At 38.7% G+C, this 27,007-nt stretch overlaps 1 protein-coding gene across 2 annotated transcripts; it reads left to right on the top strand.

Moving 5' to 3' along the window:
* Positions 1-2,022: 2,022 nt before the first annotated feature.
* Positions 2,023-26,140, top strand: ddhd1a (DDHD domain containing 1a). Of its 2 annotated transcripts, XM_061744501.1 has the most exons (15): positions 2,023-2,607; positions 4,939-5,438; positions 7,431-7,607; positions 11,223-11,324; positions 14,026-14,154; positions 15,034-15,181; positions 17,095-17,204; positions 17,348-17,454; positions 17,539-17,801; positions 18,171-18,246; positions 18,470-18,619; positions 19,918-19,982; positions 20,072-20,244; positions 21,168-21,362; positions 22,306-26,140. In XM_061744501.1, the coding sequence occupies exons 1-15, from the start codon at positions 2,447-2,449 to the stop codon at positions 22,485-22,487; spliced, it is 2,538 nt and encodes an 845-aa protein (XP_061600485.1). In that variant the 5' UTR covers positions 2,023-2,446; the 3' UTR covers positions 22,488-26,140. The 2 variants fall into 2 exon arrangements, with proteins under 2 accessions (XP_061600485.1, XP_061600486.1); XM_061744502.1 differs by lacking the exon at positions 11,223-11,324 and having other exon boundaries at positions 22,306-25,983.
* Positions 26,141-27,007: the final 867 nt, after the last annotated feature.

The raw sequence follows: 27,007 nt of genomic DNA, 5'->3' as shown, positions 1-27,007 counted from the left end.
AATTAAATGGAAATCAGTTCAGTGTACATCAGGCAAAGCATGATCAGAAAAGGGGTTGGTTCTTTAAAAGCATTTGTTGCAATGAAACTAATCTTACCATGGGGTGATAATATCCCCAGTGACATGAGAAAAAAAATCACTCAAGTGATAATATTAGTAAATTAAATAAAGATAGTTTGCTGCACACATGCATGAGATGAAATGACAACCTAAATTGGTTTTGTCGGTTTCTTTAGCATCTTTTCACTTTCTGTTTTCAGAGCTATCATTATTATTATTAGGGCCCAAGCACTTACAGTGTGAGGGCCCTATTGTCTCTGTAGGAGTTCTTGTTGTTTTTCCCGTTTTTCTCCTTTTGAATGGTTTGACATAGAGAGTCGTGTCATCGGACTTGGTTTTGAGATCTTCACCTTAATTGGTGCAAATTAGCCCCGCCCCTTCTTCTGATTGGTCGATATTTGATAGTTCCTATTTTCTGCCATATTTTTTGAATGGTTTGACATAAAGAGTCGTTGGTGGTGTTATGGACTTAGTTTTGAGTCCTTGATCTTTATGGGTGAAAATTGCACACGCGAGGGCCCGTTCATCGCTGCTTGCAGCTTTAATTATCATTATTATTACTATTAGTAGTATTAGTTATTAGTATTAGTAACTAGTATAAGAAAAAGGCCCAAAATATAATAAAAGACACTTCACACCCCGGACACTCGCTGTTTGAACTGCTGCCATCGGGGAGGAGAATAGGACTCATGAAAACGAGGACAAACAGACTCAAACACAGCTTTTATCCAACAGCAATAGCCACCCTTAACAAAAACAGAAGCTAATGTGCAATAACAATCACAAAATTATTGTATGCTGATGAAGGTTCTTGTGGGCTCCCTGTGTTGATGTGGAAGGGTGAATGTGTCTAGATATATATATATATATATTTATTTTATTTGTTTATATTTAAAATTACATTTTATTGGATTATTTTTCAGTTATTTTATTTTTTTTATATAGGATGCGCTGACTGGAGAGCACTTTTAATTTCGTTGTACATAAGTTATAATGACGATAAAGAACTATCTATCTAGTTATTACAGTTATTATTATCATTATTATTATTATTATTATTATTATTATTATTATTATTATTATTATTATTATTATTACTATTATTATTATTACTATTTTTATTATTTTGTGTAACCTCATGATACTTCATTTGTTCTTTTTGTATATTATGTTAAAAGGTGGGCAAGATAAGCTTTATGCTTCAAGCCCAGACCTTTTCGGTCAAAATAATCACAATGTTGACCAAAACCTGTGAATGTTTGTTATCTTGTTTGTTGATTGTTATACTTGTGATTGACCGAAATAAATATTAACTAACTACCTATAGCACTAACTTCTGCATATATGCAATACGGTACAGGGGTGTCAAACTATGGAATACATATTCCCATTTAGCAAAAAAATGCTTCTCTGTACAAGGTTTTAAAGGATGTCTGAAACACCACTTAATTTTTGTTTTGTAAATGGAACTGCTCTGACATAAGTAATGGATGTGCTGAAAAATGTTATCGTCTTGTGTAATCTCCTTGAAATTATTTTTTGTTTGTGTTCATTTGGTTTGTTATTTAGTCGTTTATATTTTTTTTTCTTAATTATTAAATTGTACTCTTTATCGTTATTCATATATCCAATCATTTTTCTTTTGCGTAAATTCTTTGTAATTTTCATTTAATTTCTATCATCTATAGATTTCTAACTGCTCATTTGTATATTTTGTTTTTATAAGTATGATATTAAATGTTATGTTAACTATAGGTGGAGGCACCTGATAAGCTCTTTGAGTTTTCGCCTCTTCCTGCACTTTAATTTGTAAAGATGGTACTTTTATTTGTGTAATGTTTAACTGTGCAAATAAATAAATCTAAATCTAAATCTAAATCTAACTTATAACTGCGTAGTTATTTGCTTGTTTTTGCCCCCGGGTCTGGCAACACGGCGGTACTACTACTGTCTGTGTGAGGTTTGTTTGTGAACGGATGAAATTCTTCGGGGACAGTTGAGCAGGATGAATATAACGTTCCTGTGGACCAGCCGGACTAACGCCACCTGACAACAATAACAATAACCAACCCGTCCTTTCACACCATGGGAAGTCCCGTCCGGGTTTCCCCCGTTAGTTTGTGTTTTATCTCCTCAGATCCGCTGAGACACCGGCTTCATTAGCTTAGCCGCCTAGCCGAGCCTCGTTCACGGAAATGAACCTCGTCCAAACGTCCCGCTTCTAGTGGCTTGTTTCTGTTGTTTTTTGCGTCCTTCCTGGTTTAGTGTGAGTGTTTGCACGGGATCTCTGCGGGTGTTGATGGTGTTGACCATGTGAGGTGTGGATGAGCAGCCCGAGCCGTGCAGCAACACCAGGGAGGAGAGTCGGGCCAGCCATGGTCCCCAGATGAGCTCCGGGGAGGACTCGGTGCGGGCGGGCATGTCCTCGGTGCAGCCCGGGCTGGACCTGCTGCCCGCCGGCCAGGACGACATGCTGCTGGAGCTCAGCCCGCCCGGAGCCTTCATCACCGGCCCGGGGTTCGGGGGCAGCGCCGGGAACAGCTTCTGGTGGGTTTATAGCACAGTCACACACGGGACCGACTAGAGAGAAGGTTCTACAGTGATGGTTACTTAAAATAAGATCGATTGTGTTTGATTAATAACTTGGTTGTCTTTAAACTAAAGCGTAGGTTCTGCGTCGGTGTGACGCGGAACTATAAATCAGCCTTAAAGTGCGCACGTCAAACCCCATGGTATTGCGCATGTACCAAACATCACTGTGTTTTAAAGCAGCACAGTGTAACTTTCAGCTTTTGTTGAGTTTGGCGGCTCCTTTGGACAAAAGCAGTAGTGCTTTACCAGTAGTGTGGCAGGGTTCCTACCATGCTCCTCAAAGTTACATAGTGCCAGTGAAGGCGATACAGACCCCTCAGACCATGACAGAGGTGTCATTAAACCTGTTGGAAGTTGATGTACCATCACAATGACTCTGGAAATATTACATTATCTGGAAAAGTTACATTGTGCTGCTTTAAGTCTAACTACAAACGCATGAAGTGCTGCTGGGTGTATGAAAAGTATACTCTAGGTGCTCTTCGGCATGGGGATCCAAAAGATTGAAAAACAATTTAGAAAAACCGAGGCACTCAAGAAGTTAGAAAAATATAAAAAGCCTTTATTGAATCATGGCTAAGTAAAAGTGCCAACATGTTTCGGCCATGTAGGCCTTTTTCAAGGCAGATAACAAAGACCACCGAAACATGTTGGCATTTTTTAACTTTTACTAAGCCATGATTCAATAAAGGCTTTTTATATTTTTCTAACTTCTTGAGTGCATCGGTTTTTCTAAATTGTTTTTTAATCACTGTCTTTTGGTCTAGCAATTGGTAAAATGTAATTGGCTTTTATGTAAAGATTCACAAATACATGTATAGAGTGATTTCATATACGGTTGAGAGGACTGGAAACACAAGTGCCATTGGGCCTGATAGGATAAAAGTGAAATGTGTTGTTTTTTGAAACTGTTGATAGAAAAGTTCAGTAATTTGTTGAAAAATGCATCTCTGTAAGCGTAGAACAGAAAAATGTGACACACTAAATGGAAGTACAGTATCAATTGTTTTGGTCATGCCCCAGTGCAAGAAAATACCCCAGCTTCCCATTGCTGAATTATGTGAAAATCTAACTGCTTCTGGTATTATAGATGTTTTTTGGTTAATGTTTCATATCACAGTCAGACACATGACTGACTAAAGAAAAGGTTCAACAGCGCTGTTTACTTAAAAGAAGATCGATTGTGTTTAATTAATAACTTTAAACTAAAGTGCGCACATCAAATCCCTGGTTATTGATTGTGCGTGTACCAAACATCACTGTGTTTTGGTTGAGCAACTGGTAAAATGTAATAGGCTTTTAGGTAAAGATTCACAAATAAATGTATAGAGTGATTTCATATATACAGGACTGTGTCAGAAAATTAGAATATTGTGATAAAGTTCTTTATTTTCTGTAATGCAATTTTAAAAAAAAAAAAAAAAAAAAAAAAAAAAAAAAAGAATATGTTATACAGTTTGGATTCATTACAAATATTGCAAGCCTTTTATTGTTTTAATATTGCTGATTATGGCTTACAGTTTAAGATTAAGATTCCCAGAATATTCTAATATTTTGAGATAGGATATTTGAGTTTTCTTAAGTTGTAAGCCATGATCAGCAATAAAATAATAAAAGACTTGCAATATTTTAGTTGATTTGTAATGAATCCAGAATGTATGACATTTTTGTTTTTGTAATTGCATTACAGAAAATCACAATATTCTAATTTTCTGAGACAGTCCTGTAAAGTTAAGAAGACTGGAAACACAAGTGCCATTGGGCCTGATAGGATAAAAGTGAAATGTGTTGTTTTTTGAAACTGTTGATAAATTGTATATTACACCTTTTCCAAATCCATATGAGCGTGAATAAAGGAGCTACTTGCCATACTACCACAAATCAAGGGTTTCAGTAGAGACCTCTTTTGCCTTTTGACCTATATTTATATATATATATATATATATATATATATTGTAGTGGCCACTCACGAGCAGGACACTGTTTAGTTTCAGTAGGTTAGAATTCACAAGAATCTAGACGTTATTAATGATGACGATGAGTTTTCAGTTAGTGTTCTGTTACCGTTGGTTACGGGGCAGTTGTTTGGAGAGACTGAAATAAACAACTCAAGTTTTTCCTTCGTCCGCAAAAAGTGTTTTTCAGATCTTTTGTTCCCAAGCTCCTACAATATTGTATATATATATCTTAAAACCATGTGTTATGGTAATAGCTTATGATAGAAACCTGTATGAATCAAGTCTGTCTGTACACAATTGTCATGTTTGTTTTCGAATCGAATTCCAGCTCCGGGAACAGCGGCGGCCCGCTGTTCGAGAGGAGGAAGCGGTCGCGGTCCAACAGCTCCAGGCATCGGTTCAACGAGGTGGTCACGGAGCTGGTCCCGGAGGAGGTGCGCTGGTTCTACAAGGAGGACAAGAAGACGTGGAAGGCGTTTGTGGGACACGATTCGCTTAAAATTGAACTCATGTTTCGGAAATACTGCGAGCTGAACCCAGATGCGGTGCCGTCCAAGGTAAGCAGAGGAGAGGAGGAGGAGGAGGAGGAGGAGGGAAAGAAGGACGAGCAGAGCCCGGGGCAGAACGGCACGCTGCCGGGGGAGACCAGACCTGGCAGCGAGTCCGTGGACACGTCCACGCTGGACATGTCCACGCTGGACACGTCCACCCAGTCTGATGTCAGGGACCTGGACGGCATCGAGATCAACGTGGAGCCTGTCTGTGTTCGGGGCGGGCTGTACGAGGTGGACGTCAAAGAGAGGGAATGCCTCCCGGTTTACTGGAAGCGTGAGTATACTTTTTCCTCCTTCCACCCCTGAAGAAAATGTATAAAACTATGCTGTACATATAGATTTTTTTTTTACTCGGCATTAACCATAAATGGTGGAATAGCGATTTTACTGTACAAAGCCCTGACAGAAGTCTAGCATGTTAGAATTTTTTAAACCTTGAGCAGGAGAACCTGCTCCATGAATGCACCTACCTCAGTAAGTAGAGTAAATGTGAACCTCAGGGTTGAATCATCATGAACTTAAAGGGGACCTATTATGGCATCTAATCTCTATTTTAAACAGGCCTTGAATGTCTTAAAAACAAGCTTTTGATTGTTTTTGCTAAATAAATTAAAAATTCAGCCTCTGAGCCATGTCTTTATCGTCCCATTCTCTAACCTCCTTCTCTATGTGGGATTCTGAGTGGGCGGGGAGGCTATGATAATGAGGCTCTGTACTGATTGGCTGCCTGAATGACGATATACACCGCTACGAAAAAATGGTGGAAGCTCCGGCCGGTGGAGTTAGTTGTGGGCGTGGTTTCACGCATCGGAGACCAACCTATGTAAATCAGAATGTAAAGCAGAATCTGAACGGCTCGTAGAAGCCACATGACACTGGATGGCTCATCCGGGCGAATGTACAGACACTGCAGAATTTGGTTGCTTTCCTCCTTCTCTGAGTTGGCAGACTGAGGGGAGACCACTTTATATATGTTAAAGCAAGAGAAAACATGTTTTTCATAATAGGTCCCCTTTAAGGTTTCACTTTGTAGATTGACCAGCTGTTAATCATTTCACAATTATTTTGCTGCATTTATACACCTTATATATATTTTATATTCTGCAGTATAATGTCTAACAGCATAAAGGCAACTTGCACGCAGCCAATGACCACTTCCTGTTTATGGTCAACCACTTACATACGTCATATATCTTAAAAACATTTTCAAAATGTAGTTCCATTGGGTGATAGTGTTTTTGAAATAAGTAACTTACTGAGCAGTAAATTTTTTGCAAGGTTTTTCTTTTTTTAATGACCAAAAAAACGATTCAAACCTGCCTTTTGGGAACAACACAGGATGCCCATCAATCGGGCTCAGCTGATCTGCACTAATTAATTCATGGCCATTTCTAAGAAAAGGGTGGGAACAAATGAAAGCAACCTCCCAAACCTGACCCCAATGAAAGGGCTCATGGGTAGTTGATCCTGTTGAAGCTTTATGTAAACTGACATCTAGTTCTTTAGCAATCAGGTTTATTATCTTTAATGTAGTATTTTAACTTTTTAAAAAGGTTGTTGCCAAACTGTAATAGAAAGAGGAAAATCCTTTAATTAAAAAAAAAAGAAGTTAAACACTGTTTTGGTTTAATGATATGACAGACATTGGCTGAATTTTGCAATTATTGTGAAATTATATGTAATATAACTGGAACATAGATTATGTGAAGAGTGGGAGTTTATCTTACCTGACCAGATCGGAACCAGCCCAAGCACATAGTATCTGCTGATTCTTTATCACTTTTTCTTGTCTGTTTTAGTCTTAACATTTAGATTGTGTTCTTAGTATTTAAAAGTAAGCTGATGTATTCACACCAGCCCAATGAACTGTCTCACTCTAAACAGAGTAGCCCTGTGGTTTTCACTGTGTGCCTAACTTAAGATCTGTTTTTACAGTTTCCCTCATCCCGGGAGAATCAGACCAGAATTATAGGCTGTAATCACAGTTGGCCTAGCTCTGTTCAACACTGAGACTTTGTCCTGGTGGACTGTCAAACTCAATTAATTAAATGGAAATCAGTTCAGTGTACATCAGGCAAAGCATGATCAGAAAAGGGGTTGGTTCTTTAAAAGCATTTGTTGCAATGAAAACTAATCTATAAACAATATTTATTCCCAGAGCCCCAAAAGAATCATACTACAAAATGTCCACTGATACAGTTAATTTTATGCATATATACATATATATATATGAATTACATGTGTGCGTGTGTTATTGCTCTTACAGAACAAGACCATATTCCTGTGATGAGAGGGCAGTGGTTTATTGATGGTACCTGGCTCCCGTTAGAGGAAGAGGAGAGCGACCTCATTGAGCAGGAGCATCTGAACCATTTCCGTGGACAACAAACACAGGACACCTTTGAGACAGATTTAGTGGTCAAAACCATTGATAGCAAAGATGGTGAGTACTGGAGAAAGGTGAAGATAAAATGGTTTTAGTACACCAGGAGGTCTTTATTGTACAGAGATCCGTCTTGTATGAGCCCTAAACAGCACTGAAGCATCCATTCTTTTGACTAATTTCTCAATGAATTGTTCTTAATTTACACGTAACATTTAATTGCAATTTGTTGCCTTCATCGTGTAAGAATGTGTTTTATGATTGAAGCAAAAGCCATAATCTTGATTATCATTATTAATAGCAAAGTACATATGGTTCTGATGCTGATTTCACCAAGCTGTTGTAGCGAAAACACATGTTTAGTAGTAACAGCAGCATAGGGATGAAATGACCCCATGTGCTTTATTAGTTATAAGTTCTGTTAAAAATAGAAGTGAGCAGAAAAAAGTAACAATCTTTACACTGAAGCCAGGACAACTGCACTATGAGGCTTGAAAAGCGAATGATGAGGCATTCTTGCCTGCTGTAAGATGAATGCAGTTAAGAGCACTGAATGAGGTATGGGCCTCCATTCATTTTTGTGTAGGCTTTGTTATGTCACCCTCGTGTGTAAAACAGGTGCAGCTCATACACGTTTTGGCACATGCCTTTTCTGATGGACTGGCTTAAGTTAAATGCAGGACTCTCTAACCTCCAAAATGCAAAGAAAGAATCTCTTTGATTCAGCAGTCTCCATGTGGCAGCCTGATCCTCAGGACTTTCACTTGTGGTGCATGTGTGAAATTTAGATAAATACAGCAAAAAAAAAAAAAAAAATGCAGTCACTTTTACAGAACGTGAAAAAAATGGTGTAATATTTCATCACAAGAGCAAAGGGCAATCACTAAGTTCATTTTGACAATACACACTAAAATATTAAATTAAATATAATCTGTTGCTTTTGTGTAACTGCATAAAGTTTTAGTCTGTCTTGCTGTTAAATTAATGTGACTCAAAGAAAAAAAAATGTCAGTCACTCCATGAAGGTTTCATTGATGTAATCTAATGAGCGTCATTTTGCTTGCCTCAGGTCTCACCAGGCCTTGCCTTGCAGAGTTCTAGCACTCTAGGTGAAGCTGACGTGTACAATAAAGACACTGTCTATAGCTCTCTACTCCCGTAAGGCCTGTAAATGAAATCCAACGTTTGGTGTCTGGGGACACTTTTCTCAAATTCAGCAAAATAATCTTAAAGACAACACACTCGAAAGTCACTTGTCACTCACAACCACACTAAGAAATCTAGATTAGTGCATGTGGGCATACACAGTCCCGGAGAGATCTGAGATTATTTGGAAGGTATGCAACATTTAGTGTAGGTGCACATTAATTGATTAAGTGGTATTTCAAGGCCCCTTGCATAAGAACCATCACATTGACTGTATATTGTCTCGTGGGCAGGTTTTATTATCAAAGAAGGGAATATTGTACAAGTCTATTCTGCTTGTGATATGAAGGAAGTTGTGATAAGATTCTTATTTGTAGCACTGTGTACTGTCATAACTAATGCCTGCTACATTTATTTATATCTAAAGGAGTGGAAATTTCAGATTGTCCACTTAAACGTTCTTCTTTCTTTATCTGTTCACTGTTTTCCGCTTATACATTTAGCAGAGTCTTAAAGCAAAGTGAATGATTGATCCTGGTAATTCATTTTTCTCTGGCCTGATTTCACAAACAGCCTTTAGAAAACAGTATTTTATATTTAAATGAATAATTTGAAACAGTCAGAACCACAGAGAGTCTACCTTGAAGTGTATTAGAATGGTTCATGGATCTTAAGAATGCACTGAACCCTTGCGTTGTTGCAGTCCATAGCCCTGCTATCTGTTGACTTCACTGCTTACATTACTCTTTAACTCTTTCCGTGTGCTGTTGTAGCTAGATGAGACTAAAGGTTAGTAAGGGAGGCTTTCTGCTTATAGGTCTTATCAGCAAATAGTGTGTCATTTCTGTTATTTCAAATGATTTTTTCTTTATGACATTCACAGTTAACTCTAATCAACAACATACTTTCTTAGTATGATTGTGTTATCAATTTTAAAGCCTGGATGTACCGAGTAGTCAGTCAGGTGTGGAAAGGTGTGGCATCGTCTGTCAGGCTGGAATGACGTCAAGGAAAACCAGTCAACAGGCTGTTCATAGCATCATCTCAGCCTTTGCACTCCACAGTATGCATTTTTTTTATGTAGGCAAAGGCCTTGGGTGATTTGTGTGTGCTGCCTGTTCAACTCTCTATACTGTAATTACTGAGGCAGCACGTGGCACTTGGAGCACATTCTAAAACTGATGACTAAAACATGCTTTAAGAACTCCAAAAATAAATGCACATTTGGGAGCCAGTTGGACATGGTCATCAGCTCTGCTCAAGGTAGCTAAAATGTTTTAATGCCATCATGGAGACAGGACCATGTGGGCTTAGTAAATGTCTGATTGTCTAAAATAAATCTACTGCTCATTTTGATAATGGATTGGTTACGGTTCATGTGGACCCTCAAAGAATCACAGCATTTTGTTTTCCATCTCTTTATTAATGTTTTTAAAGTATGTTTAAAAAAAAAAAGGCATTCATAATAACAGAACAACAAACAGAGGACCTCATTCATCACCCGAATCATGGCATTTTAATCAAAACCTCAAAATAGGTTACACATGATGGAATATTGCAAAAGTGGAACTCACAGAGCTCATTTTGACCTTGATGCACCTGTTCGGATTAAAACAGGGATTCCACTAAAACTAAAGCACTTGTAGTGAATGGATCCATCAGTGCTGTAATGTCCAAATGGATGTTACAAATAGCTCTTACGGCAAACAAACTTACTGTACACTCAGCAGTTCTCTCCCCCTCCACAGCTCTCTACTTCCTCTGAGAGTGACGCCGCTGACATTTGGATGCCTCATGTTTATTTTATTACGGATTGAGTTAGTCAGACTTGAGACTTGTGGAGGTCACATTTTTGATCAACAAATACCCACGAACCCTTTCAAATGTCTTTTCAAGCTATTTATCTACAATAGAGGAATAATGTAATGTATTTAAATCCTGTGTTATATTTATCTTTGTATAAGTACAGCAAATTTACTGTTTAATACTAAATCAACCAGATTATGTATCAGAATAAATATTCTTCTGCTAATGTAAAGCAAATGACTACAGAACAATGTTCTCTTGGAAAATCTGATTACAGTTTCAGCATTTCCTCAAACATAAAGGCTTACTTTTTAAGTAGTTATCAGTAAAAGAAATATTAGAGTTGTCAGAAGTGTGAACATCTACCAAAGAAAAAGTTGTGGTGCATAATGTAATATATTTTATAGATGCCAGTTCTATAGACTTCTGTATTGAGTGCAAATCCAGATCATCTTCATTTCTCTGATATATGTCAAACATGTTTGCATTGTGGGCTTTAGATTCATCAAATTTTAAACCATTCTGTTGGCACGGAGTCCGTTTTTTTTTTTTCCTGTAGTCACCAGGTTGTTATCACATTAAAGACGCTCTTTGTCTTGGTTGCAACACTAATCTGATTGCAGTTCTACTTGATAGAATAGTATGTTTTTAAGATTAATGATTGCAAGCCTCTGTGAGTGACACTGGGACAATGGCCATTACTCACTCTCTGTTGGTTGTTAGTTCTCTCCCACCTGCCCCATTTCTACCTCCCTTTTCTGTTCAAATGGAGTGGATATCAAAGGAGTGCTAAAACTACATGTCACAAGCGCAAACGCTGCCAAGGTACTGTAAAATATCGAGTTTTCTGATTACTTCTGTTGTCTTAGCTCTTTTAGTTTGTACCCCCTCCTTGTAGATCCTAGGCCTAGGTCTTTGTGGGACTAGATTTTCCTTTCTTTTGTGGTACAAACCTTTTGAAGTTTCATATCTCCAACTAGACCTAGGCTCAGTTAGAAATGGCTGTATGAAATGGATTTAGGCTGTCGTCTCAGTTTTCCATTGCAGCTTTAACTGGGCCTAGTTGCTAGAACTCCCTTTTTGTGGTGTGACTCAGAGTTTGGAGCTGGTATTGCTGATTTTTGAGGAACCTTGTGTATCTCCATGTATCTCCTAATAGTGAGAAGTCAATATGGTTTAAGCAAAAACATTCGAAAAAAAGACACCTTAAACCACTGAATATGAGATAAATAAGTTAATCCTCAAAATATCCAACCTGCTGTGCTACTTTTGTAATCTTCCCAGCTCTGTCTCCCACTTTACTTGCATTGGTTTCTTTCTTTTCATCGGGCAACATTACAGCAACTTTAATGAACTGCCTTCACCAGCTCAACAGAGAGCTCTCTGAATGAAGCCCTCTGTTGAGAGCCAAGCACAATTGGTGAGCCACACAGAAGAGCCATTGTAGGGTTTTTTTTTTGTTTTTTTTTACTATGGTAGCTCTTAACTCATTCTGTACATTCACTGTGATTGAGGTCTGTCCCTGTCCTAAATCTGGGTCTACTGAATACAGAATCCTCAGCACCATGTGTCCTGATTTTATATGAAATCTAAGTGGTAATTTATCAAAAACAAAATGTTCAAATTAGACCTCAGAGGTTTTTTTTTTTATTACTTTTTTTTGTGCATCACATATCACCTTTTATATAAATCTATCCATTGTTACCCAAAAAATTCTCTATAAATATGTTATGGCATAGTCCTAGGCCAGTGGCATTGGTGGTTAGTTTAAAGATCTTGGCTTGCTCATCTCCTTTGCCCCTACCTCCTCCCAACTATGAACCATTTGCAGCTTTCCTCGACAGTGTAGTTTCATGCAAGATGTCTTTCTCTTCCATTCTTTTACATCTTCCCCCTTCATCCCCTTGTTTTTAGCTGTGTTACCAGGCTATGGGATGTGCTGTCAGACTAGCTCACCAAACTCAGGACGTCTGTACACTTAAATCTTGATCTCCACTTTCTCATCTTGTTGTGATACCATGCATTTAATTGTGAAACGGGAATTGACCTAGTCAATCGTAAAACATTATTTCAGATAATACCACCAGGTAAATAGACAAATATATATATTTTTTTGGCTTTAGTTGGATTTCTATCTTCCATATTGTTGTGGAAAAACCTACCAAACTTCTTTGACACATTCTATTCAACTAGGTGAATAACTGGACTGAAAACTGAGTGTCTAAGTTACCACGAATAAGACTTGAGAGATGATTCAGATTTCGGTAGATATAATTAAACAATTACATGCAAAAGGGTCTGAACATACATCAGGCATCTCGATGCAGTGACAATGAAATAAAGAAACCATACTGATTTTGAAGTGTAGATGATGATTAGACAAAACATTAGTAGACAAAACATTGTTATGGTGTTCTCACTGTTAATCTTTGTTTGGGCAGAGTACTAGTCTGCACCTGTAGTCAGCCAAAGATATATTCTACTGCTCTCAGCAGTTTGGGTTTCATCAAGTATGGGAAATACTTTTTTCTCCATCGCACATATATGTCCTTCATAGCCAGCGCAGAAAAAACGGGCTAAACAGAGTTCTCTATTCTAAAATAGAAATAACTTTTTATTGATATAGTACCTTTGAGGTGGCCCAGAACCTTTGGATGGCACTTGCAGTGCTACATTTCTGTTTGGTCCAATATTCTGAGTGCATTATTTCTTCAACAGGAAAATGTTTTACTACTTTTTAACACAACTGTCAAACTGTCATTCTTGCACTTCAGTCAGCTGAATTTTAAGGATTTAAACGTTGATCTGTTTTCGGTGAAATGCACCTACAGGAAAAGAGCAATATCTCTCCCATACATGTACACCAAAAAAGGTTTAAAGGTTTATAACATCTACTTTGGTGCAGTTCAGTACAAAGAGCTTTGACTGCATGCTGGAGCAAAGCCAACTTCGTAAACAATTTTGAGTAAATGAACTGGACTGAACAGGGCATTTCAAGGACATCTAGCAGACCTATAAATAACTATTCAGTCAAGCAGTTTCATTTATTGCTCTTGGCTTCTGTAGGTGTCATACGGTGCTATGCATCTGCTCTTACTTGCCTTATTTACTGCATAAGAGACGGAGGCAAAAACACGCAGATATATAAATAATATATATCATTTTTCATTGTCTAAGAATCTGCAAGCAGAATGACAAGCAAGAGCTGAAATATGCAATTCTGTTGTGTGATGTTTTTTTTTTCTCTGCAGATCAATGCTGTTGTCTGCATTTGATTGAGCTGTTTGAGTAGATGATCACAGAATTTTACCCCCCCCCCCTCCCACTATGTTTGAAATAATAACCTTCTTGCACCTTCGCAGCTTTCCTTTTTTTCTTTATTTTCATAATGTGAAACCATATTTCATTGAGCCTCTTTCCTCCTATGTGCTTTTACCATTTACTATGTCAAAATAAAAAGGTATGTCGTTTGGCAGTACCCTCTCCTCTTTCCTCTCCATTCACTCGTACTCTCCTCCCTCTGCAGCCATCCACAGTCTGAAGCTGAGTCGGACACATGTGGATTGGCACAGCGTGGACGAGGTGTATCTCTACAGCGACGCTACCACTTCCAAAATTGCACGCACCGTCACCCAGAAACTGGGCTTCTCTAAAGGTGTGTAAGCACTTTTGTCTTTGTTTTTGGGATTGGGCACAGTTTTACAGTCAGTGTATAATCATCTCGTCTTATCAAACAATCGCAAACATTTTTTTTGTTAAATATATTTTGGTACAGTTAAACCTCTTTAGACCAAAGACCTTAAAAAAAAAAACACTATTTACCTTTTTATTGTGGATTATTCACTTTTTTTCTTGTTTATCAATATTTGAAGAAACAAATGAACTGCTGTTTTATTTATTTCACAACTGTTTTAAAACTGCACATTTGCCAAATGTTGCATCAGGTCTGTGTAGGTAAAATGTATTTATCATTTAAATTACACATTGTTGAATGTTTTCCTTGCCTAAGTTCCACTAAATGCTAAAAACTATATGATGGGATGCTCCTCATCATCTGATCTGCAGTCTCATTGGTCTGTGGTATGTTTTCAATTCCAGCTTGCACGTTGTTAGAGGAGGAGCCGCTGGTTTCTTCAGTCTTCCCTGTCCAACAGATGCTCTGTAAAGAGATATCTCTTTAGTGCTCTCTACACCGTCCAATGGCTCATGTCACCTTTCTGTTCAGCACATGACTAGATTAGATTATAGGTTTTAAGTAAGGGCACACTCTCAGTCCCACAAGCACATTACAGAAGCTGCCAGATAGTCTTAGGTCACGGTCACAGCGGGGCTCCCTGTCTCACCCACTGGCCTCGTTGTACCGAAGCACAGTCACTGAGCTATTAATAGCTTTGATGTAAGCAAAGTGAAGCTTGTTTTGGTTTTTTTCCAAACAAAAAACGCTTGATTTGACTAATTTTCTTCTAAATGACGGATACCCCCACTCTTATTACTGCAGAAAATATATGAAACCCTGCCCTAACTCTGGTTTCAGCATCAAGCAGCGGCACACGACTCCACCGGGGTTACGTTGAGGAGGCCTCTCCTGAGGACAGACCCCCCCAGACGACGCACATCGTCTTTGTGGTGCATGGCATTGGACAGAAGATGGATCAGGGGCGCATTATTAAAAACACTGGAATGTGAGTTGCAATCTTAAATGAGATCATTTGATGGAGAATATTCCTGTGTGCATATTTTCTTAAAAGTTTAATTATACTTGTAGAGTTTATCATCTGTCTTGTAAAGATTAAAGGACATCGATCACCTTTCAGCATTCAATTCAGATGAAGTGTAGCACTGTCAAGCAAAATGTGAGCAGAGAAAAAACAGTTACTTATTTCTATTTTCTGTTCTTAAAAAAAAAAAAAAAACCAAAAAGTCAGAGGCACAAATATCAATTATGACTCTCTACCTTAGATGATTATGATTTGTCCCATCGGGTGCTCTTTAGCTGCATTCTGACAAAGATACTACAAAGACATTTTCTGTTTCATATTACGTATTAAGTGTTTGGGTTTTTTTTTTAATATTTTACACAAACCTGTTGGGTAGGTCATTGTTATTATTAGCAGCACTTTTGTTCAGCACCATTTAACTTTATGCAAATTGTCTGTTTATGGAATCCACAGGTAAGTTGTTGCACTATGTAAAAGCTCTTTTTTATCTCAAGCATCAGAACACATACAGCATGTAAGGAATTTAACTATATCAGGAACGCTTTCCCCTCTGTGATTATTCAAAGTTACCCGCAGTGGCTTTAAATCATTGCTCTGTGGAAGGGAGTGAAGGCACTGCAGCCACAATCTTTGTTTGCTTCTCTCCTCCTGTCCCCATTGTACCTATTCTTTTTGTGTTTTCTGTTTACCTCCTGTTACTGATATGTGTCATATATCATTGTAACCAAGATAGTGCAATATACCAACACTTGAGAAAGCACAAGGGAAATGCACTACAATCAGGGCAAATCCAAGAATAGTACATTATAAATGCCACATGATAAACTCAGTCTGGACCTATTCTAATGCGAGATAAAAATAGTTGCATGTGTACAAAATCGGCTTTAGCCGTTGTCTCGTGGTGGAGACCCGTGGCTACTCCAGCAGAAAGTAGTACAGACTGTGCAGACAAGATTCATGTGTGACTCTTTGCCACAAAGTTGGCTCTTGATCACTGAACCAGCTTAGACCGACTAATCAGATAAAGTAGACCAAGTCAAGCTGCATAGCATATTAGACCTGACTCCAATCTTCCTGGGGATTACAGCACACAAAAGGGAAAATCAGGCTAACATATCGAGTCAGTTTCTTTTTTGCTTGATTGATGATTATTATAAAAGTTTTATTCTTGATTGATTAGAGTTCTATGCTTTCCATAACTGCACTGCAATCTGCAAAGCAGATTGCTGCAAAGCAGGAGGACGTTGTTGGACTTTCAGGTTTTCACCAAAACTCTGTCAGGTTTAGGTTTTTGGATAAGTTAGGAATTTTGTTTGAAATCACAAGTTCACTATCTAATGCTAACTAAAGCTGTCTTATGCAATACTCAGAGCTGCGAGCATTTAGGTTACCTTGCAGACAGACAAGATGGTCCTGTCAAAACACAGGTCACATGTTCCATTCAGCCACCTGAAAGCCTCTCTCAGCCTAAATTTACCCATAAACATCGACCTCACCGTCGCTTTGTTTGTGTAGTATATCCTGCAAGTTAATTCAGCCCCATTAAGGGTTGTTTGCTGTGGAGCTACTGTGTACACATTGCATTAAAGAAGCATCTGCATCAGTTAATGGAAAAATGGATGTCATTCTTCACTTCCCGACAGTCATTTGTGTCGAAGGGAGAGAGTGCAAACAACATCTAGTTGACTGAGAGGCCGGTTGGGAACAGAGACGTTCTGAAATATAATCTTTTAATATTGTACACTTCCTTGTGCGTAATCTACTCACTTATCTTATTTCTATTTCAAACCAACAGATGCGCAAATACACACATACAGCTTTTAATGTGCAATATTGTCATCATATACTATATTTTCTCTTTTGCTGCATCCTTCAAGGTTGAGGGAAGGTGTGAGAAAAATGGAGGAGAAGCATTTTTCAGACCACAGCGATGAACATGTTGAGTTCCTCCCTGTGGAGTGGCGTTCGAAGCTCACGCTGGATGGAAGTATGTTTGTCTTGTTGTTTTTTTTCTTTCGGTACAAAAAAAATCATAGTCAAAGCATGAGTTTAGTAGGATTTACGTTACAAAGACATATGTAGCGAGCATTACATCTGTTTTTCTACTAACATATTGGCATCGTCCCTCAGATACGGTTGAGTCGATCACACCGGACAAAGTGAGAGGACTGAGAGACCTCCTGAACAGCAGTGCCATGGACATCATGTACTACAACAGCCCTCTTTACCGGGATGAAGTGAGAGCCATACACTTTCAGAAGCTTTTAGATATCTCTGGCTGCCTCCACTTTCCTTAAAACCTCTCCACTCCCTCTCTCCAGATTACAAAAGGCCTTACACAAGAGCTGAACAGACTGTACACACTCTTTTGCACACGGAACCCTGAGTTTGAGGAAAAAGGCGGCAAAGTGTCCATTGTGTCTCACTCCCTCGGCTGTGTCATCACCTATGACATTATGACGGGCTGGGATCCCGTCCGCTTCTGTCTGCAGGAGCACCGAGCCGTGGAGGAAGAGCTGGATTTACAATGGATGTCCTATGAGGAGAGACAACTGTTAGAACAGCTGAAGTTCACAAGGAATAGGTAAAACCTTGGTTATGCAGATCAGTGGCAGTTAAGAGTTAACTACATATATATGAATGTATGGCTGTATGTTTATAAACAACCTCAAAAAAATGGATCATCAATTTAGGAGAAAAATGGCCAAGTTATCAAAGAGGCTTGTTTTTGTGTTGGTTGTAGCTCATTATTGCATTATGAGACAATATTACCGAGAAAATTATGGAAAATCTTTTGACTTTTGGACTAAAAGGGTGCAAGAACAGAATGTCTAAGTAACATGAGCTAATGTGTAGAGTGCATTATACTCCTACTGTAACTATGATGTAAGATTTTAATGAATTTTTGCATTTTATATCACAAAGTACTGAATGTCCTGTTTGCTTTTAACAGGCTGCGAGAGCTGGAAAACCAGCTCGTCACATTAGAGGCCTCAAAGCCGTCAGCCCCTCCAGCTCTCAAATTCAAGGTGACATACTCTTAATCTTGTCAAAACATTGTATGAGAACCATTCTAATATGCTACAAATAGAGAAATTATTTTGAGTTCCTGTTTGAAATAACCATTCTGTGTTTGTTTTATTATTATTGTATTAATTCAAACTGACTTTTTTGCTCTTAGGATTAAAGAAATGCTTGTCAATTTCAAAAACTTAAAAAAATACTTTTTGTTTTTTACAAAACATCTTACAGGTAGAGAACTTCTTCTGCATGGGTTCTCCTCTGGCTGTGTTTTTGGCCCTGAGAGGGATCCGCCCAGGTGTAAGCTGCCACCAGGACCACATCTTGCCCAGTTCCATCTGTAGCCGACTCTTCAACGTCTTTCATCCCACAGATCCTGTGGTTAGTTTCCTTTAGTAACTTTGATTTAAAAATAAAAAATAAAAAAAATCCTATGTATTATTTGTACAGGAACTGCCATCTGCATGGCTGATAGTTTTCCCATGCCATGTCAGATCTCTGGCGTTTCAGTGTGATTGCACTAATTTAAAAAAAAAAATGTTGTTATCGACACAAACTGTCTAACAGGCATTTCTCTGGATCTAACAGAGGTGCAGCTTTCTTTCTTAACTCCACTAACAGTAGTCCTACTACCCAACCAGAAATGGGTTGGGCCTTGGTTCTTGGTGAAACAGATTTATTCAGATCCAGCAGTCCCTCCAAGTGTCATTGAAGGTATTTCCTATACTGGCAGCGCTCACTGTGTTTAATTTATGCTCCTCTATCGAATTGATGGCGTCAAGATGCAACAAAGGCCCAAAGAGTAAATGACGCTAGACTTGGATAGAAGATGTCTGGCAACCAGGTGTACCTCTACACTCAATGGATGATTCAAAAAATTTGCATCTGCACCTTCATTGCTGAGGCACGACCTGTCATTTACAATCAGCTTATGTATGAAATTAGCAGAGGATGAAATCGCCCTCACACACCTCTGTTTTTGAGACGGCATGCAAGCTATATTGTTTTCATTTTTAGCTCTCATTAATTATTATTCTAGTTCAGTTCTTTTTCTACCACTTAGATTTTTCTGCAGTTATTGATAATTGAACTTAATGGTAGTTTTCTGAAGGAAACTCAGGGTTCAGAGCTCAGGGGGTCCTGAAGCCTGGGACTGTGTAAAGATTTTACTGTAATATCGGTTCACATTGGAGTTCTTCATCTCATGTCGGAATGTTGCCCTTTTTATTTCCACACAATTTACCAAATCTATCATTTAAAAGGCTATTTTTCTAAATGTTCTCATAGGCTAGCATACCCTTGAACTCCCCTTGACAATAACCAGGGGTGCACACAGAAAGTCCTTGAGGGCTGGTGTAGTGCATGTTTTAGATGATTCCCTGCTTCCCTGACAGACACGGCCGCGTCATTAACAGACTTTTCCAGACCGTGATGACATGCTGACGACGACCCTTATTTAGAATCAGGTGTGTTGAAACAGGGAAACATCTAAAAACTGCATGACAACTGCCCTCGAGGGCCGACTATGTGCACTCCTGACAATAACGTACGGGTCAACAGGATTATACTGTCATCTGCCAGTGTTGACATCAGAGTCTCAGCTTATTTATATGCATGAATTTCAACTGGTCAGTGTGTGTTTTCTATATCTTGCTTCTAATTTCTGTTGTTCTGTTCAGGCTTACAGACTGGAGCCCCTAATCCTCAAACATTACAGCAACATTGCACCTGTCCAAATACACTGGTAAGGACTTGAATATAGAATGCCTTCTCTTGTACAGAAATATTTTGGTCTTCATGCCCTAAACTTATGGGATTTATTTTCTTCACCAGGTCTAGTGCCACTAACCCTACATGCTATGATGAAGTCCGGCCCACGTTCATTAACCCTGTCAAAGATCCAACATCTGACACCGAGAGCATCCCCAGTCCAAGTACTTCTCCTGTCCTTCCACGCAAGCACTACGGCGAGTCCATTACCAGTCTGGGCAAGGCCAGCATACTCGGTAAACCATCATCAATATACAAACATTTTGATTACATTCATTGTTCATCATGTCAAAAGAACAAATCTTAAATCGAGGGCAACCAGATTTGTTTTTCTTGGTTCTTGAAGACATTTCACTTTCTGTTCAGAAAGCTTTGTCATTTCAAAGTGACTATTGGGGATTTTTTTGCTTTTAACTGTTTAATTAATCTGCACATCACACTTGTGGGTCATAATTACTCTTTTGCCCACTTGAAGTTGTTTACTTGGGCAGCTAGTGAGATGGTTCTGGTCACATGATCCACTTTTGCTCCCTTTTTATTTTTCCTGTTTTAATGGAAATATCCTGATGGGCTGATGACGGGCAGTTTTGGGTTTGAGTGGGTGGTGAGAATCAAAATGCAGATGTGAATTTGTGTGTTAAGGGTTGGTGTTGTTACCTTGTAGAAGTATCTTAACTTGGTAAATTCACAAACATTCTCATCTTGATTCATGACCAAAACATCCCACAACCTGACCGAGTAAATAACCTCTGGTCCAGTTGAACAGATGAAACTTTCTACATGGAAGTAGGTACCCCAATACCCAAGAAAAAGAAGCCCAGCTGCATTTGATTTGAGCTTGTGAGGGTCAGGATCACTGGGAAGTTTAAACCAGCACATTCCATAAGAGGTCATGTGATATCCTGGTTATTTAAAAAAAAAAAAAAAAACGAACTTAAATTTCTTTGTTTTTCAAATCTAAATAACGTCATCTCTCAACCGTTCGTGTGACATGTGACAACATCTGGGAATGATAAATGTATCTGTGAATAAAGAAAATTGCATTGGAGGGCCAAGTATGAGACGCTTGAGTCAAGAGTGCCATCAAGTGGCACCGTTGAATACATTTTCATTACGTTGGCTTTTTTCCTAATGTATTTTTTATGTATTTTACTTGCAGGTGCTGCAAGCATAGGAAAGGGCATAGGCGGCATCCTTTTTTCGCGTTTTTCCCGCTCCAACAGCCAGCCTTCGGTGTCCTTAGGGCTTGATGGGCCCAATGCTGAAGAAGAAGAGCAGAACCGCACGGAAAGCCAATCAGCCTACGGCCTCTCCACAATGATTCGACCCACCTCCCCCACAGCTGACACTTCATGTAGGTTTACACACACACACACACACACACACACACACACACACACACACACACACACACACACACACACACACACACACACACACACACACACACACACACACACACAGGAGTGAATTATTGTTGTTTCTGTTGGTGGAAAAAGTTCTTCTTAAGCCAGGCATACACTGTGCGATTATCGGCTCGTTTTGAACCGATTTTCCAGTCGTGCGACTATTTTTTGGATCGGGCCAGGTTTCGACCCAACCGTTGGTCGTGCCTCGTGCAGTGTACGTGGGGTAACGACAAGAGATTAACGCCTCACAACCAGCTCCCAAATCACAAATCGTGTGCTCACAAGAAAATCAAACTTGTTTGAAATCCTGGTCGCTCCTCGTGAACGTATCGCACAGTTGAAGCAGCTACGACCCGATTTGCCTCATCCTTTCACAGAGAGCATGCGCAATCTCTGATGTCACGTCAAAAACTATTATTTGTAGTTTAAAGTGTTGCAAATTCAAATTACAAATCATGTTTTAATAGCAGAAAAAAGACGGTATTTCCCACGTCTGCCCAGCCAATTCCTTGTCCAATCACGATCTTTTTTCATTTATCGCCACACAGAATGGCACAAATTGCCAAGGCAGCGCATTTGTTTTTGCTGAGCATCTTTGGTGTCTCCCACTTCGGGGTTCCTCCTCTTCCACTTCTTTTTGACGTTGCAGTTCCAGTACACAGAAGTCCGACGTGAGGATTATGAACGTATAGTGTGAGCAGACGGTTCGTACAGTGTGAGACTCGTGGGCTGCAAACTTTTGAACTCAGCGATCTAGTCGTGCAGTGTGAGATGGGGCTGAATCAAACTATTTAAAATATCGCACAGTCTATGCCCAGCTTAACTTTGTAAGAGGTTCAATAGGGTATTGTCATGTCATGGTTGTAATAGTTTGTTTCTGTCTTGCAGTGGAGCTGGAGAGGCGCATTGACTTTGAGCTCCGGGAGGGACTGGTGGAGAGTCGCTATTGGTCGACTGTGACCTCACACACAGGTTACTGGTGCTCACATGACATAGCACTCTTCTTGTTGACCTTCATATACAAGTCCACTCCAGCTGCTCCAGCAGAAGATACTCCGGAACCAGACTGAGGAAACACAGTTGTTCACATTTGCTATTAGCACAAACACACACCTGAATGGTGGTGTGCAACACTGAAGGCATTTTTTTGTTACCATATAGACTCAAAGTGTCTTTATTCTGTAATTTTTGATCCTCTTGTGCTACTCATACTAACAAACTATTGTCCGTCATTTCTTTGTAAATCCAGGTCTTTTTTCGGAATCATTACAAAGAAACTGACGCAAAGCCTCGTTCCAAGATGTGCATTTTTGCATGTTGTTGAGTTTGTGCGCAATAGCACACCCTAAGGGTGACAGCATTGGACCAGAAACTGAGGTGCACCCTCTGCCAGTGAGACCGCAAGCTGAAAATTAAACTGAAGAAGAGTTTAATGAGTCTGACACATGGACATTTTGCAAACAGCAAAAGAGAGTTCTGACTATTCCCAACCTTAAATCGGAACAACAGCAGCCTGTTGATGTTCGGTCTTTAAATTGTCTGTTATTCCCTGATTAAGTCTATACCAACACATACAATCTGGAGCTTTGTGACATATTTGCTTGATTCAGTCACTGAAACTTAATGTCCTCCGGTCTTTTGAAAGAGAGAGAAATATAATTGTCACTTTTGTAGCTAAACATTTAGCTGCATCATCTCAGAAAACCTAATGCTGACAAAGGAATGCTATGCCTTTTGAAAATCTGCCAAACGATGTTACTTATGTCAAATATTTATAGATTTTTCACAATCAAAAACATGACTTATGGCATTATCCCTTTAATGATGTAATATGAAGGACATGCTAGTTTAACTTTTTTTTTTCTTCCATATTTTGTTTATTTTTGTTTTTTCCCCTCAGCTTTTCAAGATCATGTGATCTATCAAATAGAAATAACCAAATATAACCCGAAGAAAACTATAGAAAATATAGTTAAAAATCAAAACAATCACGGCCAACTGACATCCCAGATACTAAAATAACGATAAGTTATGGAAATCATTTTCTATCCTTGTATCTTTATATTGGTGTCCAGATAAAATCAGTGGTACTAAATGTATTTTTTCTTAAAAAGTTATATATAGAGAGAGATTTAAACATATATTTTTCATAGTGATTTTCAGGCTATTCTGGATATAAACCTGGATCTCATTGTGGTGAAAATGGGTTTCAAACTCGTGGCCAAACTACACGTGTTTAGTTTGTTTGCTTCTCTGGTAATACTAACGCTTAGAAGTTTTTCATGGACATGTCATTGACACGCAGGTTTAAAAGTTTTTGTTTTTAGGTATTTATTAGTTGCACACAAGAGTTAATTGTATCTTGTTCACTTTTTTGTGACATTTGCACTTTCCTCCTTTGGTCAAAGCTTGCTTCACATTTATTTGAACAAAGCAGTTTCTCTACTCTTTAAAATCTGCAAATGCCAGTCAGTTAGTCAAAGTCATTTAACTTGTGTAAATGAAACCACTTACAATTTTTTTTTCATATTAGATTTAAAAAAAGATAATAGATAAATAGAAGCCCCAGTAATATTTCTCCAGAAATTTAAATGCGTACTAACTTTGCATTGTCTCAAGTAAATTTTAAATAAATGTTGGAGCCAAAAGATAATTTAAAAAAAATAGAGAACGAAAAAAACAAACAGTGCAGCGTGCCAACACACATCTAAGATTTTTTTTTTTTAATGTATTCCTGCAAAACCACTTAATACATTTTGCAATGATGAGTTTTCATATTAATAGTAATTGAGTTACCCACAACAGACCTGATTACTCCTAGAGTCTAATTTATCCCACTTGTTGAGCTTTCATAGTTTTCAAAGAGTTTTTTTGTGGTGCAAGCTGCAACTTCATTGTACTGTTCCTTCGTGGTTTACCACTGAATCCTATCAGTTTATTGTTGTTCACTGTCAGTGTTACGTTTGCAACAGCCTACTTTTATAAAAACCAGGTTGCCTTGAGGAGCTGACCCGATGGGTAACCAGGATGTAATGAAGCTTGAACAAATTTGACAAAGCGACGAGTGTGTTTTAATGTTTGATCTGGTGGATTTTGCACCTTCATCAGCTATGAATTGCACAGATGCTTTACTGAAAAGATCCCCCTCTCTGCTTTTCTCTCTTTACTTGCTGAGCATGTGATACATAGCAAGGATCAATGCAGAGAGTGCTCTCAACATACAAAGAAAACAGGTCCACCGTTGCCTCTGCATCTTTGAATCACACAGTATGGACACATCAGATGTACTGTAACTTACAGTCTGTAAGACTGCGGTCATACTATTGTTGTAACAACAACAACGTTCCTGTCAATCATGGTGATTTGGCCACATTATCAACATCCATGGAAAATATTTTCCATTCAAGCAATTTTGGGTTGAAGTACAGATTTTCTAATGTGTTAACTCTGCTTTCTGAAAAAGTAGCAGGTTAACTGAAGAGCATTATGTAACAGTGCATTAACACTTTTACTATATGAGAATTCATTTTACAGCTTTTTTTTTTTTACATGATTTTTTTTTTTTTTTCCTGGCAAAGGCACTGCAGCATCAGGGAAATGTCTGCTGTTTATATGTTGTTTTTTTTAGGTCCAACGCTCCTGTTTGATGCCAGGTCGATTGAAGCCATCATTGATTACAACAATTCAGCTCAGACATGTCACTGTAAAATATTCACAAGTCAATAAAAGAGGATACAAATGGCTTCCGTCCATATTTAGCCAGACAAGTGGAGAGTGCATTAAATGTTATGCTATGGATGGCTTTAATGAAATGTGTTTAGCAGGTAATACTTGCTCTAACTTTTGAACCAATGTATGAAAGTGTTTGCCTGTCCTTAGAGCTGTGCAATAACCCATGCCTGTAAAGGACTTTGCCATCCAAAAGCACTATATTTATTTCCTTTTATTAAAGCATTTCCTTTGAAATATAATACTGGATGCTGAAGTCTGTCATGTTTCACGGATTATAGCAGAACGAAAATGTTGGCCTTTGAGCCACTGTTGTGTAGGAGGAACTAGGAATCAACAGAGGGAGATTGTGCCTCCACACTTGTATGCAGCTTGGGTCAGTAGGACAAAGAAGCTTTTTGTCCGTCTGAAACTGATGAGATTCTTTCCAAGACACTCCCCTGAAGTGAGTAACAGAGTTAGTTTACGAGGTCTTAAATAGCCTGCATTGTAATCCATTAGCAGTCAGGCTTCCAGATGAGTTCCTCGGGCTTTTAATGCAGTGCAGGAACATCTGCAAAGACGAGGCTCACAGATGGGGACCAGCTTGATCGGAGCTGAGTCATGCATAATGAAAAAGAAAAAGCCTTGCTGTTCTGTTTTTTGACCAGAAGATGTCAGTAAAATATTGAGAAATGCAGGAAGCACAACCCATTCTGACCATGTGTCATATTATTCTTCAGTAATAAGCCGCAACAGATGTTAATCCTCTAAAATGTAATGTTTGGTATTGTATGAAAAATGAACCAGCATAAAGTGGAAGGAACTACAGTCTTGAGTACTTTAAAAAAAAGTGTCACATTTTTATCTCCTCCATCTGTCTACTGCTTCTTTGTCTTCTTCTCCAACTCTGTCCACATCAGCAGAAGCCAAGCCAACTCCCTATCTGGCTCTCCTGCTCTGCATCTGACTCAGATGTTTACTTGGCAATTAAAACACAGCCTATAAAAGGCAAAAAGGTTGGCGGCCAGACACTGTCGAGGGGGTCTGAGCTGCAGGGAGAAGGGTTATAAATCGCTTTGATGCTGACCGTGGTCTGAAGGCCCGGATTCCTGAGCTGGAAGATTGGAGCTGCATGAGTTTACCAGCAGGCTTGGCCAGAAGAGCTGATGATTCATGGGACTACATCTCCTGAAGAGTCTGCGCAGGAGTGTGTATTGTGCTGCTGATTTTGGAAAGACGGAAGACGGCTGCCTTTCTCTGCTCTCTTCCCCAAACAAAAGTTTCATGTGATTTGCAAAAACACTGATCATTTATTAAAGAACGCCTGGTTACTATTTGGTTTTTGAAAACTTTGGACATGAAATACATCCCTTCTCAAGATTATTTTCTTTTGGCTGATGTGCTATCTTGGAAAACTTAATTTTGATGTTTAAAGTCTCTTAATAACTGAGTTTCTGGATACATTTGATTAATTCATTAGAAAACAAAGGCAAATCCTGCAATTTTAATTACTTGTAGCTGTTCATACTTTACATGCAATATTAAAAAGGCTGATTTACTTAAATCTTCTGATGTCATGGTATGACAAAGCTTGACATACCTTTATATGAGCTGTTACAATTGTAAATTGAAAAAATGCAAGTGTCAAGAACAAAAATAAATATTTCAGTCATTCATTGGATCATTTAACTAAGGATTTATGCTAAAAGAAAATAAGCACCTGATAATATTTACAGCTATTACAAAAGGCTTTAGAGGGAAATGAATGGTCATAAAAAAAGTGCAAAAGTGTTGAGATTAACGTTTTCTATTGTTTAGCGCAGTTATTTAGGGTAGCACAGGTCCCTGGATGCTGATGGAAGCCCAAGCAGCGCTATTA

The sequence above is a fragment of the Cololabis saira genome, chromosome 16 (assembly GCF_033807715.1).
Source record: "Cololabis saira isolate AMF1-May2022 chromosome 16, fColSai1.1, whole genome shotgun sequence".
In the NCBI taxonomy this organism is placed as follows: Eukaryota; Metazoa; Chordata; class Actinopteri; order Beloniformes; family Belonidae; genus Cololabis; species Cololabis saira.
This window is presented reverse-complemented; position numbering and strand designations above follow the sequence as displayed.

Excerpts from the sequence above, each read along its gene's own strand:
- ddhd1a (XM_061744501.1), top strand. The coding sequence starts at position 2,447 with ATGAGCTCCGGGGAGGACTCGGTGCGGGCGGGCATGTCCTCGGTGCAG. Across the intron at positions 15,182-17,094 it reads ATTATTAAAAACACTGGAAT|GTTGAGGGAAGGTGTGAGAA; the intron begins GTGAGTTGCAAT and ends GCATCCTTCAAG. Across the intron at positions 20,245-21,167 it reads GGGCAAGGCCAGCATACTCG|GTGCTGCAAGCATAGGAAAG; the intron begins GTAAACCATCAT and ends TTTTACTTGCAG.